This window comes from Dermochelys coriacea, chromosome 12 (genome assembly GCF_009764565.3).
Source record: "Dermochelys coriacea isolate rDerCor1 chromosome 12, rDerCor1.pri.v4, whole genome shotgun sequence".
Taxonomy (NCBI): Eukaryota; Metazoa; Chordata; order Testudines; family Dermochelyidae; genus Dermochelys; species Dermochelys coriacea.
In genome coordinates, this window is record NC_050079.1 from 8,346,150 (window position 1) to 8,364,334 (window position 18,185).

The window sequence follows — 18,185 nt, forward strand, 5'->3', positions numbered from 1 at the left end:
TCACACTTTTTACTATCCTAGACCTGAACAGAGAACAGGAGTGTAAGTTATCATGTAGTTGCTGAGGGAAAATCTCTTGCTGGACTGTAATAAGCAAAAAATAGAACTGGTGGAACAGCCAAAGCTGCATGCCAAATAAATTCTTACAAATGGCTTTTAAAAATAAATACTGAGTGTTCGATACAAGAATTGCGATGAAGGATACAGGTAATTAAGTTTGAGATAACAGCCTAAGAATGATAGGAATTTTAATATTACATGAGCCTCTCAGTGGTACAGAGAATAAGAGACTAATTAGTTTTAAATACTTGGACAATGTGGTATGATGTACTACTAATTTGAAGGAACAACTAATTCCCCTTTTTTCCATTGTGGCGGAGGCTAACCAATATTGACTGCAAAAATAAAATTGCAAAATGGACTACTGTTTCAGTGCCATCATGTGGCAAAAAACATAAACCCAGTTCCTCCAAATTAGCAATTGGGTGACCATTTTAAAAGCTAAGAAAACTCAACAAATAAACCTTACACGTGGTTTACTCAACAAATAAACCTTTATAGCACTGTTAAACAATAGAATATCATTTATTTAAATATTTTTGGAAGTTTTCTACATTTTAAATATATTGATTTCAATTACAACACAATACAAAGTGTACTGTGCTCACTTTATTTTTTATTACAAATATGTAAAAAACCAAAAATAGTATTTTTTTCAATTCACCTAACACAAGTACGGTAGTGCAATCTCTATCATGAAAGTTGAACTTATAATTGTAGAATTATGTACCAAAAACCTGCATTAAAAAATAAAACGTAAAACTTTAGCACCTACAAGTCCACTCAGTCTTACTTCTTCAGCCAATCGCTCATACAAACAAGTTTGTTTACATTTGCAGAAGATAATGCTGCCTGCTTGTTTACAGTATCAACTGAAAGTAGGAACAGGCATTCATATGGCACTATTTGTAGCCGGCATCGCAAGATATTTACATGCCAAATGCGCTAAAGATTCGTATGTCCCTTCATGCTTCAATTGCCATTCCGGGGGACATGTATCCATGCTGATGATGGGTTCTGCTTGATAACGATCCAAAGCAGTGCGGACCAACGCATGTTCATATTTATTATCTGAGTCAGATGCCACCAGCAGAAGGTTGATTTTCTTTTTTGGTGGTTCGGGTTCTGTAGCTTCTGCATCGGAATGTTGCTCTTTTTAAGATTTCTGAAAGCATGCGCCACACCTCGTTCCTCTCAGATTTTGGAAGACACTTCAGATTCTTAAACCTTGGGTTGAGTGCTGTAGCTATCTTTAGAAATCTCACAGTGGAACCTTCTTTGTGTTTTGTCAAATCTGCGGCGAAAGCATTGTTAAAATGAACAACTGGTGCTGGATCATTGTCTGAGTCTGCTATAACGTGAAATTTATGGTAGAATGCAGTTAAAAGAGAGCAGGAGTCATAAAATTCTTCCCCAAGGAGTTCAGTCACAAATTTAATTAATGCATTTATTTTTTTTAATGAACATCATCAGCATGGAAGCATGTCATCTGGAATGGTGGCTGAAGCATGAAGGGGTATACGAATGTTTAGCATGTCTGGCATGTAAATACCTTGCAATGCCAGCTAAAGAAGTGCCATGCGAACACCTGTTCTCAGTTTCAGGTGACATTGTAAATAAGAAGCGGGCAGCATTATCTCCTGTAAAAGTAGACAAACTTTTGTCTTAGCGATTGGCTGAAGAAGAAGTAGAACTGAGTGGGCTTGTAGGCTCTAAAGTTTTACACTTTTTTTTTGTTTTTGGAGTGCAGTTATATAACCAAAAAAACCTTACATTTGTAAGTTTCACTTTCATGATAAAGAGATTGCACTATAGTACTTATGTGAGGAGAGTTGAGAAATACTACTTTTATCATTTTTATTATGCAAATATTTGTAATGAAAATAACAAAGTGAGCACTCTACACTTTGTATTCTGTGTTGTAATTGAAATCAGTAATTTGAAAATATAGAAAAATATCCAAACATATTTAATAAATGTCAATTGGTATTTTATTGTTTAACAGTGCGATTAAAACTGCAATTAATCACTATTAATTTTTTAATGGGGATTAATTTTGAGTTAATTATGAGTTAACTGTGATTAATTGACAGCTACGTGGTGGTTGTTTGGCCTATGTGAAATGAGTTGGACCTCCGTCCAGTTCACAATGGAGATTTCACTCGTTTCAATGAAGTTTCATAGGACAGAGACTAAATATCAGGACAGCTATTTCCTCACCCCTACTTGTGATTCCTTCAGGGTCAGGTTGCGGCACACTGGTACGGCTGTATGTGGAAAAACTTCAGTTCTCCATGGCTGTCATGCCAGCATCTTGACACACATTACGTTTATTTTTAAGCAGTGGTTCTCGACCAGGGATACACATACCACTGTAGGTATGCAGAGGTCTTCCAGAGGGCACATCAACTCATCTGGATATTTGCCTAGTTTTACAACAGGCGGCATAAAAAACACTAGTGAAGTCAGTACAAACTAAAATATCATACGGACAATGACTTGTTTATACTGGTCTATAGAGTATATCAGTGTTTCTCAACCTGGGATGGGGTTAGGGAGATTGAAAGTGCAGGGCTGGTGTTAGGGGGTGGCAAGCAGGGCAATTGCATGCCAGGGCTGGATTAACTTTTTGTGGATCTGGTGCCAAACATATTTGTGGGCCCCCATAGGGCAAGGTGCAGGGGGGTGGGATGGTCAGTCTCCAGAGTGAAGGGTGGGCTGGGGGCTATGAGGCACAGCGCAGCGGGAGCAGCCCTGCTCTGCACAGCCCAGCAGGAGGGCACTGTTTACAAACCTGCAGCTGCCAGGCGCACACTGGCCTGCCCAGCCGTATGCTGCCAGCATGCCCCTTCCCCTTGAGGGCAGGCCCGCACCACGCTGCCCCCCCTGCTCAGTGCCCCACCCTTATGCCCAGTGCCCCCTTGTCCAGAGACCTCCACCACAGATTTCTATGCCCAGCCCCCACGCCTCCCAGAGACCTCTCCCGCTGGCCTCCCACCACAGCTGCACAGCACCCTGCACACCACACTGCTCGCCCCGCCCAGACCTCCCCACTGCCCACCACCTTCCTCACAGTCCCACCATCACAGCTGTACAACACCCCATGTTCCTGAGGAGACTCTGCACCAAAAAATTAAACATTCTGTGCACAATATTTTAAAATTCTGCAAATTTTATTTGTCAATAAATAAATGTGGAGGCTCCAACATAGCAGTGGGGAGCACAGGTCACTGATTGCATGGAGGTGGGAGATTACCCTGCAGCCTTGCCCCACTCCACCCCGGGACAGAGACTCAGCAGTGAGGCTGCACCTGACCCTGACACAGTGCAAGGGCCCAGAAACACCCTGGAGCCCTGCCCCCGTCTGCCAGGTGCACCAAGTGTGGGAGAGCAGTCTCAGCCCGGCAGCAGGACCCAAGTGCAGAGGGACTTAGCGTGGGGGCGATCCAGGTGGGGGTAAGAGAGTTCTCTGTGGGGCAATCTGGGTGCTAGTGGCTCAGTGGGAGATCTGATGCATAGAAGCTCATTGTGGGGTTCCAGGGGCAGGGGCAGTGGGACTCTGCAGGGGATCCAGGTGAAGATATCTGGGGCTCAGCAGGGGAGGTCTAGGTGCAGGGGAAGTGGGGTTCATTGGTGGGGGTGCAGGTGGTTGGGGCTCAGTGGGGAGGGTATCGGGGGGGGGCTCATTGGGGTGGTACAGATGCAGGGGAGGTGGTGCTTGTCAGGGTGAGGGTTCAATGGACCTGCTTAACGGGAGCCCCAGCTTCTGCCAAGGGGATGCCATGTGCTGGGCTCCAGCTTCCCCTCTGCCCCCACTTCCCCCATCCCCTTCTCTTCCCCACCCCAGCCCCTTCATCCCCACTGCCTCTTCCCCCCAGCCCACTTCCCTTCTCCATCCCATGCCCCTCCCCACTGCTCCATCTCCTCCGCAGGCTTGGGGGCAGGGGGAAACTGCCCCCCCCAGCACGAGCTGACAGAGTGGAGTGGGTTGGGTCCAGGTCGCTCCACTTCCTGTCACCCGGTGATTGCAGGGTGGGCCCGACCTCTGCTGCGGTCCCCCAGGACAAGTAGCTCAGGGGAGGAGGCTTGGGGGGGAAGGGGCGGAGTGGGAGTGGGGCTGGGGGCTTTGGGGAAGGGGCAGAGTGGGAGCGGGGCTGGGGCGGAGCAGGGTTGGGGGTTTTGCGGAAGGGGCAGAGTGGGAGCGGGGCTGGGGTGGAGAAGGGGTGGGGGCAGCTTTCCTGGCCCGCTCAGCTCGCCAGGGGATCAGGCTGGCCAGGGCCCCTTCTGACTCTGGGCCTGGCGCCATATAAACTCGGTACTGCTCACACCACCGTGGGCCCCGTGAAGCTAAGTTACATGCTGCATCCCTGGGCGGCACAGGGCTTTGGCTTCATCCCTGGGCCGAAGCCTGAGCTCTGCAACCTGCGGCTGAAATCAGACTCCTGAAAGGGGTACAGTCGTCCGCAAAGGTTGAGAAGCAGTGCTTTAAAGGGTGCTAAGTGGGAAGGATTGTGAAATAACGCTACTTGCTCTCCGCAAGTCCAGATTTTTTGATAACAGCATCTCAACACTGATTATCCGCAAACAGGTGGATTTGATACTGATTTCTTGATGGCTTGGGTTATTATTTTAGACACTACCTATAGCGTTGTATAAAGAATTGTTGCAGCACACTAATTAGAGAGGGAGAGACTAGGTCTGGCTTCCATGCTTTTGCCATACCCGCTAACCTCCAAAGGACTCAGGGCCAGACTTTCAAAGGTATTTGGGTGCCTAAAGATGCCGATGGGTGCCTAGGGGGATTTTCAAAGATGCCCGGGTGCCAGTTAGGTGCCTAGGTTCTTTTGGATAATCCCACTAGGCGTCCATCTGCATCTTTAGGTACCTAAATACCTTGAAAAAGCCGACTCTGAGTTCACCCTGGGCGTGGAATAGGGCTGCAAAACCTCGAAGCCTTTCCCCTTCTCATTGCTGCCTCAAGTTCCAGGCTGCGAAAAACACAGGGATGGCCCCACTTGTCGGCCCTGTAGCTTCCCCGCCTGCAGTGGGTCGCATTACCCCAGGTTACACACAGTTTTCAGAGTAGCAGCCGTGTTAGTCCGTATTCACAAAAAGAAAAGGCGGACTTGTGGCACCTTAGGGACTAACACATTTATTAGAGCATAAGCTTTCGTGAGCTACAGCTCACTTCATCGGATGCATTTGGTGGAAAAAACAGAGGGGGGATTGATATACGCACACAGAGAGAACACGGAACAAGGGGTTTATCATACACACTGTAAGGAGAGGGTTCAGAGGAGCAGCCGTGTTAGTCTGTATTCGCAAAAAGAAAAGGAGGACTTGTGGCACCTTAGAGACTAACTTAAGCTTTCGTGAGCTACAGCTCACATCCGATGCAGTGAGCTGTAGCTCAGGAAAGCTGATGCTCAAATAAATGTGTTAGTCTCTAAGGTGCCACAAGTCCTCCTGTTCTTGTTACACACAGCGTTTGCTTCGCTCAGCAGCTCCCGTAAGGAGCCCGCCCCGCCTGTGAACTTGGCCAAATCAGTCGCTGCCGCCGGGGGAAGGGCAGAGGCGACGTTTTTCACGGCAGTTTTCTTCGCGGCGCCTATCGCCGGAAATCAAAGCGCATCCGCCCCCCCCCCCCCAGCTATTCACATGCCCCCCGCTAAGCCCCACACCCCCGCAGGCCCCTCCAGAGAGCCGGGGGCGGAGCCGGGCGCTCGGCGGCGGCGGGCAGCCCCGGGGGAGGCGCCCGCCCAGGCCCGGCGCAGGGAGGAAGGAGGAGCCCGCGGAGGGCCAGCGAGGCGGGGCCCGTGAGCGGCGTCCGCGGGGGGCTGATCGGCAGGCGGCGGCGGGAGGGAGCGTTAGGGCCGCGGGGGCGGAGGAGCCGGGCCGGGCCGGGCCGATCCGGGGCCGCGGGGGACAGGCCGCGATGCCGCTGCTCTTCCTGGAGCGCTTCCCCTGGCCCAGCCTCCGCACCTACACGGGGCTCAGCGCGCTGGGGCTGCTCGGCAGCGTCGTCAGCGCCTACCGCGCCCTCCGCCGGGGCCCCGCCGGGCAGCCCGGGCCCCGGGGGCCCTCGGAGCGGGAGCCGCCGTTCGCCGGGGAGCCCGCGCGCGGAGCCGGGCCCCTGCCCCTGGACGTCGCCTACTACCTGCTGTCGGACAGCCTCTGCGTCTGGGTGAGGCCGGCTGGGGCGAGAGCCCTGGGGCCAAGAGTGGGGGGGGGCCGTGGGGCAGGCAGTGAGCCTGGGGCTCTGGACCGAGTAGTGAGGATTTGGGGGGAGTGGGGCTGGGGACACTTGAGGGCCTGGGGGGGCGGGGCTGGGGACGCAGAGGGGCCTGGGGGGCAGGCAGTGGGGCTGGGGGTCCTGGCAGGGCTGAGGGGTGGGTAGCTGGGCTGGGCTGGGGGGTGGGTATTCCTGAAGGAGCGTCGGGGGGCTCGCTTTGCAGGAGGGTGACCTGTGGATCCAGGGGGTGCGATTGCCTTGATGCCCTAGGGACCAGGCCCCAGGAATACCTGGCTTGGCTTCCAGCTCCCTCTGGGGATACAGGGTCCCCCAGACTTGGAGGAAATAGTTCCCCTCCCCTCCCCAACTGCATCCCCCACTGCAGCCCATGAAGTGAGCTGTAGCTCACGAAAGCTGATGCTCAAATAAATAAATTTGTTAGTCTCTAAGGTGCCACAAGTCCTCCTTTTCTCCCCAACGAGCAGACTCTTGTGTAAATAGCGCAGCCATGGTTCAAACACACCCTGCTGTAGTTCGTGTGGTGGGGCTGGTCGCTGGGTTGTCGGGACTAGGTCTGTAGTGACTGATAGTTGCTACTGTGTGATGAGGCTGGTCATTGGTTTGTCTGAAGTGAGTCTGATGGTCTGAGTCTGGTTTCCGAGGTTCGGTTATAGAGGTTACGCTCAGTCACTAAATAGAAATCCTCTGTATCACTTTCTGGGCCCAGTAGTGTGATTTACACCAGAATTTAAACTGCCTGGGCCAGAGGTGGTGTGTAAAGGAGTGTAAATTCCATGTTAAGTAAGTGCCAGTTTGCACTGGTAAACTTGTTTAGACCTTGCATGCATTAGGGAAATTGTTCAACATTTCTCGTGGCTGTTAACACCATTTTGGCTTCATCAACCTCCACAATTTTGGGAGTCGTAGAGTAGGCGGAGTGCTGTTTTGAGTGCTGGTTTGGGTCTAGACACTACTGGTCTGTCTGCTCTCAACTTCCCGTGTTGCTAAAACGGGTGGACGTGAGCCAATACTAGCAACATTGAGAAACTTCTATATTGGGCCTTGCATGCTGGAAGAAAACTTACCTAGAATTTATGTCCCAATGTCTACATTACAAAAATTGGTTCCTTGTTGTTAGCTTCAGCAGAGAGGACAAAGAGTGTAAACAGTCCACAGGAATTTAACTCACTTTGCCCTTAGGACTGGTCCATCCAGGTCAGGATTGAGTCAGATTGGGAGAAGCAATCTGGACACCGTGTTCATAGTGTATCTGTTCTGTTGCTAAGCAGAGATTTCTCTCTATGGCTGTCAGTTTGGCAGATGTCAGTTTATAAATTTAAAAAAGGAGTTAAAACCAGTTACTCTTATGTTTTAATGTTAAAAACATACTTTGCTCTTTTGGATTGGACCCAGTGTTTAAATTTTGGGTCCAGATCAATGGGAATTGGCTTTGCGCATGCGCGCGCTCTCTCACTCACACACACGCACACAAAATGTTGATCCTCCAGTCTCTGCAATGGTTTTGCAAGACTCAGACTGTGTTACTTTACATTAACTTGGTGTAAAAAAATAAAAGTGAGACTGTAGACTGTCTTTGTGGTCACTAAGATAGTAATATGTTAATTATGGCAGCATACCTATGTGTCTACACCACAGTTTGTACTTGGATAAAGTATATATTTTGTGTTCAATTTAATATTTTAATGCCTTTCTCTCTTTATGTGAAAATTATTTTTAAAGTGATTTGTCAATTTAGGTATCCTGATGCTACAAAACAATAGTGCTTACTGTGTCTGTGATGCTTTGGGATTAGCCAATGAGACAATTGACTATATTAAACATGATACTCAGGAATAAATATTTGTAAGAGAGGATTCTGCCCAAATTTTGAAATTTGTAAAAACAAGATTTTGCAAAACCTAAGGCGAGTAGAAATGTTTCCACAATTTTAAAAAGAAAAAATCACCTGCAGTGTCTGAAACCAAAATATGCAGCATGAGAACCTGAAAATGGAAGTGATTATAAATGACTACAATTTATTATGATTTGTATTACCATAGAATTTAGGAGCCTTAGTCATTGACCTGGACCTCACTGTATGAGGTGCTATACAAACAGAATAAAAAGACTATCCTCACGTCATTGATTTTCTTTGTCTATGCCTATTGATATTTAAAAAAACTCAACAAAGAACATAAATAGTGACTGGGTATATTAGATTTTTAAATTCCTTTGTGTTTAATAATCCAAGGTGGCGTTACCAATCTGTAGGTAAATTGATTTACAATATATGATTTTTAAATTAACTATGGGTAAATTTTCAAAAGTGCCAAAGACATTTAAAGGCTCTTGAGTCCCTTTAGAAAATGCGATTTAGGCTCCCAAGTTGGTTAGGTGCTTTGGAAAATTGTACCCTGTGTCCCTTTAAAGTGCTATGTTATTGGGATGTATCCTCTCATCGTTTCTTTTCTCACTTCCTGTGTCCTATATAGTTCAAAAGAATTGGTTGGCAAAAAAAATGACAAACCAGTTTAAGTGATTCAGTATTTTCTGCTCATTACAGTTTTCATTGAAATGGCTGTCAAGAGCTATAATGCCAGAGAGATTTAACTGGCACAGTTCCAGAAAGCAGATAGGTTTTATTTTAGATTTTCAGACCTGGTATGAATGATGTCACTATGAATAATGAACATGTTCAGACTGGAGTATTCCGACTTGAATTCAGCAATTTAAATATCAAGGTGAAATAGATTTAGAAAATTTCAGCACAGACCAATCTAGAGCCTAATTTGGCCTGATATCTGTGTTATGTAGATTCATAGATTCATAGATACTAAGGTCAGAAGGGACCACTCTGATCATCTAGTCCGACCTCCTGCACAGCGCAGGCCACAGAATGTCACCCACCACTCCTATGAAAAACCTCACCCATGTCTGAGCTATTGAAGTCCTCAAATCATGGTTCAAAACTTCAAGGAGCAGAGAAGCCTCCCTCCAGTCAACCATGCCCCATGCTACAGAGGAAGGCGAAAAACCTCCAGGGCCTCTCCAATCTGCCCTGGAGGAAAATTCCTTCCCGACCCCAAATATGGCAATCAGCTAAACCCTGAGCATATGGGCAAGATTCACCAGCCAGATACCCAGGAAAGAATTTTCTATAGTAACTCAGATCCCATCCATCTAATATCCCATCTCAGGGGATTTGGCCTATTTACCCTGAATATTTAAAGATCAGTTACTTACCAAAATCCCATTATCCCATCATACCATCTCCTCCATAAATTTATCGAGTAGAATCTTAAAACCAGATAGATCTTTTGCCCCCACTGCTTCCCTTGGAAGGTTATTCCAAAACTTCACTCCTCTGATGGTTAAAAACCTTCGTCTGATTTCAAGTCTAAACTTCCTGGTGGCCAGTTTATACCCATTTGTTCTTGTGTCCACATTGGCGCTGAGCTTAAATAATTCCTCTCCCTCTCCTATATTTATCCCTCTGATATATTTATAGAGAGCAATCATATCTCCCCTCAACCTTCTTTTAGTTAGGTAATGTAAAGCATTACCTGTGACAAGTGTGTAGTTAGACTTGCATGTTGGCATCAGGCATTATCAAGCTTTTATGGCTTCTGTACAGTGTTTTTTTGGAAACTAAAATATACATTTGTAATTTAGGAGGGAAACAACTTGATCATTTTAAAAATAATTCCTTGTAAACGACCCTGTCAACTTAAATTTGGCCCCAGATTTAAAATTTGCTAGAATATTTTTATCAACCCTGAGACTAAGGGAAATATTTCACAATTAGGAAAAAAAAAGTTCAATGAAACCAGTGTATTTTAAATAAATAAGTATTTTCCTGTAGTGTTTGGGTGGCAAATATTCAAAAATTAAGAACTTGGAAATGACACCGACTATAAGCAAAAGGAAAACTGACTATTGATTTTTATTGTCTGGGCTGAGAGAAAAGCAAAAAGTCAGAGCATAAACTGAAAAGTAAATGGATTTTAAAAATAATAATGAACAATCTATTAAGGTGTTTATAGTTAGATACATTTGTTTGCAACATTTCTGATTTTTAAATTGACAGTGTCCCTTTTAAGTATTGTGCCTTTAAAATTTCTAAAGTTTATGACCTAGAAAATGTTCACAATAATTTATACTAACTACTAAATCTGATGCAGTTTTAATAGTTTTTCATTTGTTAAACTGGTCCAGTTAAATGATGATTGCTAATCTAAACTAGGCTCTTAGATTAAAAAATGTTTTGAATGACTCATTAATCATTTCTGAATGCCACTGACCTGATGATGTGGGGCATCATAAATAAGCTGTTACTAAAGCTTAAAGCCAATGGAAACCAGAAAGTAAAATTTACCGGGACAAAAGTGAATCTGACTCGTCAGTTTTTATTGTCTAAGCTAATATGGATAAAATAAATAAACTGAATAAATAGTGAAAATAAAATCAAATTCTGACATTATTTCATTTTTAATAATGTAAGATATTAATGATAACTTGGGTAAAGAAATCACTTGCCTTGCAAGTTTAGGTGTGGAAGCTTGGTTATCTGTATAATGATGCTGTTGATATTAATGTCTCAGTATCTCAGGCTGACATATTTGTGGAAACGCTGATGAAATGATAATGAAATGTATTCTACTGTACGTTGCCTAGAAGTTAGGCTTTAGGAAGGGGCATATTTTACTGCCTACCTGAAACAACTACTGCACAACAACAAGGGGGTGAGGTATAGTGCTCTCTTTTATGAATAGGACTAAAATATGTTTAATTTATTTTTAGGTACTAGTAAATACTGCCTGCTGTTTTCTGATGTTGATTGCTAAACTAATCCAGTGTGCTGTGTTTGGTCCTCTTCGTGTTAGTGAGAGGCAGGTAAGTAAAACATATGATGCTTCTAGACGAATTGCCTTGCTATCAGATACTTGTTTTCTTGATCTGTCTCTTTTTTTATCTTCACATGGGGTTTTTTTTTTTGTAGACGAATGGTTTTAATATCCCACCTGGGAATGTTGAGAGTTGCACAGAGTAACATTTAGCACCCTAACAGTTTTTTAAAAATACAAATGTAGCTCTTATGATTTACAATAATTTTTTAAAAAGTAAGATTGATTTTGCCAATCTTTCCATCAAAATTGCTGTCTTTTTTAACCCCAAGCTTAAAAGGTGATTTGTCCATGATTTGGAGAATATCCCCTTTTGATATTTTGAAAATACACATCCAGTAACATTTATGAAAGTTTAAAATCTACCAAAAGCTCTTTGCAGTTCTCTTACGGGTAAACTACTGAGTGCGTATATAAGCCTCCATGAATCTTCTGGCTTGTTTCTGAAGAGGAGCTTTAAGTTTGGTGAACTGCTATTTTATTTTAAAAGGACATCTGTCAACTAGGAAATTACACTTTCATCATAAATTTTGTTCCTGTGCTTACAAGTGCTCTTAATTTTAAAGGAAATTAGAGGAAAACAATTCTCTATTTTTGATTTTAGTTTACTTTGTGCAGTTGACAGTACTTTTTTACATCATCGGTTTCACTGTTTTATTACTGGTCAGCTACAATTCTTTCCTCATGTTCTGGCATGATGACATAACTCTCGTGCACCGTCAGCCTCGGCAAGAAGAGGATGTTTCCCATCAATGGCAGTAGGCAGACACATGCACTGAGAGGGCAAGAGAGCTGAGCCCAAGCCATTTGTTACTGGCCCTAGGCTTGCCCCTTTTCTCAACATCAGCAAGAAAGCAGGAAAAACTTTTTTTTAAGGATTTTTAAAAAGATTTCAGGCCATACTATTTAAAAAACAGTTATTTTGAAATTTTATTTTCAAAAATCAAGTTGACTATGTCCCTTCAAAATATGTTTCTCTCTCTCTCTCTCTGTATATATACATGCAGTCATTTAAAAAAATTAAGCCACAGAAGTTTTAATGTAACAGGCATGCAGTGCAAATGGGGCACTATTATTTACTTGTTCATAGGTGTCTTGCAATCTATTATATTGGTAATTCACAAACCTAAAGACCTCTGAATGCAGTGCCTATGCTTTAAAAGCTTTGTGCTAGATTTTTTCAGTTGTCCATGGTGACCATATGGACATGGAATTCAAAGCAGTGTCAATGCTAGTTTCTAGTGTGTCACTGTCCCTTTAAAAATTAAAATATACTTTGATAGCTTCCTTTGAAAGATAGGCTATATATTTTGGTAGGTCAAAAATGTGATCATCCTGAAGGAATTATTAGCCAGTTCTAGCTGTCTTGCTGATGACTTCATTGTGTTTTTATAAAGAGGATTGATAGGACATTTTTTTTTTCTATAAAGCCTTCCCATTGTATAGTGCAAATTGTATAGTGTCTTTTATCCTGCAATAACTAACCAGTGTACCGTCTTTCTTTCTGATTGCGTGTGTGGGAATGCTTTTTTTTGTCCCACTGTTTCTCATCATCTACTCCCTTCTTGCATGTAGCCATTATGTTGGAGACCAAGCATCTTATACATTGAGTATTTTTAGAGGGTTAGATTTTTGTCACTTTCTCTTAATTTCCTACAATGGCAGAAGAAAGGTTAAATATATATATGCCAGCAATCCAGAAATAAAAATGGCAATATTGGTAGCCTCTCAGCCACATTGCTACGATACTGAGGATCCAGTTGAGATCAGGGCCCCATTGTGTTAAGCACTGTACAAATACATAGTGGAAAAAAAAAATCTAGAATGCTGCACGTCTTGTTGCAATGGTACAAAAGGAACATCATTTAGTCAATACACCTTAAGAGAAAGTGGTATCTAGTGGAGGCTAGGTAGATGGCAGGCAGCGTGGATAAAAATGGATGATTTAAAATTAAAAAAAAAATAACCTATGTTAAGGCCTAAATTTACTATAATCTATTTAAATCACTTAAAATAATTAAAAAAACATTTAGAACACGTTTGTCACCAAGTGTTAGAGAAAGTCAAACCATTGAGCTGATGGAAGTGACGGGCTAAAGGCCTGGAACCAAAGTTTGTTGACATGCTAAATCAGCTTTTGACTGACAGCAGTAGCCTCTTTTGCAGGTGCAGAGAGAATATTTTCTTCATTTCAATGTATTCAAGTTCAGTTCAGTGACAGATTCATTTAAAGTTAAGAAATCAGTTGGGAATTGGAAATGCAGGAAAGCTTGTTTTTTTTTCCAATCTATGAACAAAAATTAGATGTGAGAGGATGAGAGCTACTGGTTCTAAAATCTTGAAGGGCATGGTGACCAGAAACAATCAGTTCAATTTGCTAATTAAAGATAAATAGTTTACATAGAGCAGTTTTAAATGCAAAACATGTTTTGATAAACTTGTTTCTTGTGTATCCAGCATAGTTAAGGTAGTTTTATTTAATTAAGAAAATATTGGTTTTGTGCATTTTTGATATTTGAATTTCCATCAAAATAGAGCTTGACACAAATCCCAAGTTAAAATAAAAATCACAATTTTCTAACAGTTAATTTTTACTTTTTTTAAAATTATCTGGAGAAATGTGAGTTAAGCAATCTAATTGCTTAAATTAATGTTTTTATAGTGTATCTTCCTGGTTAGCAAAAAGAAGCACCAAATGTAGTGTAAAGGCTGTATTTGTTTGCAATAAACATGTTTCAATGGTTACCAACCAATGAGAATCAGCCTTCTTTAGAAAAATAACTAAAGTACAAGTGCAAATCATGATTAAAATTAGTGATTTAAATCCATCCACCTTGATGGCAGAAATTTCTGATTTCTCATTTTTGTATTATTCATATCCTGTTATTTAAAAAATAGTACAAAATATCCCCATCTAGCTGTGTGACTAGCTGGCCTATCACATTTTCATACTTCTGTTTCCTTCATCTTCCTTCCTTCACTCCTGCCTATTATCTGTTGCACTCATCTTTTGCTTCTTAGCTCAACTGAGACCATAAGCTCCTTGGAGCAAGGACTGTCCTTTTACTCTCTCCAATATCTAGCACAATGGGACTTGTACGTGCTGCCTAAAGCACGTGGTAAATGATAATAGCAGGTAATGCAAGTGACTATGAATTGGGGTTTCTATCTCCCCATTCTACCACAGACTTGCTGTGTAGCAAGTTTCCCACTTGTGAAATGCAGATACTTCCCTGTCTCACGGGTGCGTCATGAGGATTAAATAATTGTGAAGCATGTTGTGATTGTCAGGTGAAGAAGCTGTATAAGTGCAAAGTATTGTAGGATTTTTGTATTAATAAACTAGCCAGGGTGTGGATAATTTTGTATTTGAGCTTTTTAACTACTTTGATTACCTATGGAAAACAAATGTCTTCCTTTTTAGCATCTCAAGGACAAATTCTGGAATTTCATCTTCTACAAGTTTATCTTTATTTTTGGTGTGCTGAATGTTCAGACTGTGGAAGAGGTGGTCATGTGGTGCCTCTGGTTCTCTGGGCTTGTGTTTCTCCACCTCATGGTTCAGCTCTGCAAGGATCGGTTTGAATATGTAAGTTTTTCCTAATGACTGTGTGTTGGGAGATGTGAGTTCTGCTCCCAGTGCCAGCACTAACTCACTGTGTGGCCTTGGTTGTGTCACTTTGGGCTTGATTTTTCAGAGATGTTGAGCATTCATGTCTCCCATTGACTTCAAACTGAGCTGCGAATCCTCAGCACCTCTGAATATCAGGTTCTTAACCTCCCTGTTACAGTTCTTCCATCTTAAATGATCATCCCATGTTAAATTATATTTATCCTTTTTTATAAAATGCTGAAAGATCCTCAGATGTAAAGCTCCATGTGTTCTTGCCTTGTCTAGAATTATTGCTATAAGTATCCCTTTTAAAAAGTGTCCTTCTCAAATTGCCTTAGCTAAGAATTCTAGAAAATCAGCCTCAGTTTGATGCCCAGTTGGGTACTTCTGAGGGTAGTTTGAAATTTTTTTGATCTCTCAAAGTAAAATTACAAAGCATAGAGCAAAAGGAATTGGATTTCATTGCGTATTTATAGTTTCTGTGCAGTTTTAATGCTTTGAAATAGTTATGATCATTGTGCCTCTATGAAGAACTGATAGCACACAATGCATCTTTAGATGTACTGTACATTATAAACTGTATCCCAAACTATATCTGTATTCAAGAGTTAAATAGTGAGTCACAGAAGGGGAGAGTAATGAATAGGCTCAGGCGAGGAGGAAAGACAGTCTTCATCTGGGAAATGAAATGAAGGGTTGCAGAGAGGCTGTACCAGGTGGCTGGAGCTGTAGAGGACATGGCTTTTGCACCAATAGCAATGAGACTATGGAGAGCTAAGATGGCTCTAAACAAGGATGGGGGCAATGCCTCTGTGTAAGTTAATGGAGTGCACTTTTGTTAGGGGTCTTAAAATGAATGAAGAGTCAGTTCAGTTTTAGTGAAATAAACAAATGACTCTTACGCAGACTGTTGTAATTTGATCCATCTAACTGGGCCAGGTCTGTCTACTATACTGGACATATGAATAGAGATATAATATAGATTACAAAATGAAAAGCTTTCACATGGTAGTGTGTGTGCCACCATATGTGTTACCTGACAAGCACTTTAATTCTCTTTTCTATGGACTATTATTGGGATTAGAAAAATCACTTGCACTTTGAGTAATTGCAGACACTTAAGTATAATGTACGTGCTGCTTTCTTTACTTCAGTGTCATTAAATAAAAGCCTGAGCCAGACTGCATTCTCTGGTTACCCCAAACTTTATATTTTAAGGCCTCTTGTACTCCCCGGTTTTTTCCCATTTCACCATCCAAGAAGGGTTGCCTTTCCAGCAATTTGATAGTGGCCTTGAGTGAAATGAGATTGAGTGGAGTGGAATAACTGTAAACCAGAAATCAACACGAAGGTTATCTAGCAGTTCTTGGTGTATTAAAGTTATCTTCTAGAAGGCTGAGAGAGAGCAGATTGTAAAGGCAGAAATGCTTATTGCATTTGAGCAAGAGTTCTTAAGAAAGGAGCTGTGGTGCTGGGACTTTCTTCCTTGTTGAAGGAAAACATTAAAGTCTGGATTATAACACTTTTCTTGATAAATGTGTGACTATGAAGCTGAGTCCAACTCAAATGGGGAGAGAAGAATGAATTTAGCAACTGAATGGATGAAATATGTGAGCCAATTTAATAATTAAACACCCCAGACTGAGAGTTTGACTCCCACTCATGATAAGGAGATGGGTCTAGATACTTTGACTGATTCTTTCATCCTTAAATTAAGATGACTTTATTTTTGGTATAATCTATAAGCGAAGCATATACGAATTTTCAGTTAAAATTATATGTAATCTTAAATAATATAAAGGAAATATTTTTCAGTCTTCTGATCAAAAGGTGAGCATGGTCTACCAGTACCTGGATGGGGAGAGATTTATGATGGCTCTTTAATCTAGGAGAAAAAGGCATAACAAGATCCAGTGTTGGAAATTAAAGTTAGACAAATTCAAACTAGAAATAAGGCACAATTTTTTAACAGTGAGGGTAATTAATCATTGGAACAGCTTACCTATGGAAGTAGTGTACTCTCCATCCCTTGATGTCTTTAAATCAAGACTAGATGTCTTTCTAAAACATACCCTTCAGTAGGGTTGCCAACTTCCTAATCACACAAAACTGAACACCCTAGCCCCGCCCTTTCCTAAGGCCCTGCTCACTACATTCTCTCCCCCTTTGGGGCTCGCTCTCCCCCACCCTCACTCACTTTCACTGGGATGGGGCAGAGACTTGGGGTGCGGGAGGGGGTGAGGGCTCTAGCTGGGGGTATGGGCTCTGGGGTGGGGCTGGGGATGAGGGGTTTGAGGTGCAGAAGGGGGCTTCAGGCTGGGGGGTGGGGCTGAGGGATTTAGAGTGCGAGAGCAGGCTGCGGGTTGAGGTAATGGTTTGGGGTGCAGGAGGGGATGAGGGCTCTGGGGTGTGGCAGGGGGCTTGGCTGGGGCAGAGCTGGGGTGCAGGGGAGACTGAGGGCTCTGGGCTAGGGGTGCTGGCTTTAGGGAGGGGCCAGGGATGAGGGGTTTGGGGTGCAGGATGTTGCTCAGGGTTTTGGGGAGGGGGGCTCGGGGCTGGGACGGGGTTGGCGCTTGGGATTGGGACATGGGCTTACCTCGGGCAGCTCCCGGGCAGCGGTGCAGCAGGGCTAAGGCAGACTCCCTGCCTGTCCTGGCTCCGGGCTGCACACGTCTTGGAAGCAACCAGCAGCTCCGGGTCCTAGGCAGGGGGGGCCAGGAGGCTCCATGTGCTGCTCTTGCCTGCAGATATTTCCCCCCCCCCCATTGGCTGGAAACCGGCCAATGGGAGTGCAGAGCCAGGGCTCAGGGCGGGGGACAGCGCACAGAGCCCCATGTCCCTCCCGCCTAGGAGCTGGACCTGCTGCTCTCCGCTTCCAGGATGCAGCGCGGTGCCAGCCAGGACCCGTAGGGACTAGCCTGCCTTAGAGCCGCAGCACCGCTGACAGGACTTTTAACAGCCTGGTCGGCGGTGCAGTCCGGAGCTGGCAGGGTCCCTTTTCGACTGGCTGTTCCCGTCAAAAACTGGACACCTGGTCACCGTACCCTCCAGCTCAAACAGAAGTTATGGGCTTGATGCAGAAATTGCTGGGTGAAGTTCTGGGGCCTGAGTTATGCAGGAGGTCACTCTAGACAATGGTCCCTTCTGGCTTGAAAATCTGTGAGTATAAATGAAACCTAGAGTCCCAAGGCCTTATGTGCTTTTAGTGTATGTGCTTTTTGTTTTCTTTCTCCCTGCCCTCATAGCTGCTTGGCTAGCTGGTTGACGTTGCAATGTTGGTTATATTCAGAAAATAATTAGATTCAGTAGAATATGTGCTGGGTGAAGGCAACAGGGAGAGGAGCAGTTTGTTAACACTGTTTTGTATTAATGTGTT

General features: G+C 43.6%; 1 protein-coding gene across 3 annotated transcripts in view; it reads left to right on the forward strand.

Annotated features, from left to right (window-relative positions):
* Positions 1 to 5,929: 5,929 nt before the first annotated feature.
* AMFR (autocrine motility factor receptor) overlaps positions 5,930 to 18,185 on the forward strand; it is a 37,898-nt gene continuing 25,642 nt past the window's right edge. Inside the window, exons 1-3 of one of the 3 annotated variants that reach the window (XM_038368429.2) lie at positions 5,930 to 6,244; positions 11,093 to 11,185; positions 14,621 to 14,785. In XM_038368429.2, coding sequence (XP_038224357.1) covers positions 5,996 to 6,244; positions 11,093 to 11,185; positions 14,621 to 14,785 — 507 coding nt within the window. In that variant the 5' untranslated portion in view covers positions 5,930 to 5,995. The remainder of the gene's footprint in view (positions 6,245 to 11,092; positions 11,186 to 14,620; positions 14,786 to 18,185) is intronic. The other 2 variants (XM_038368428.2, XM_038368427.2) reach the window with 2 other exon arrangements.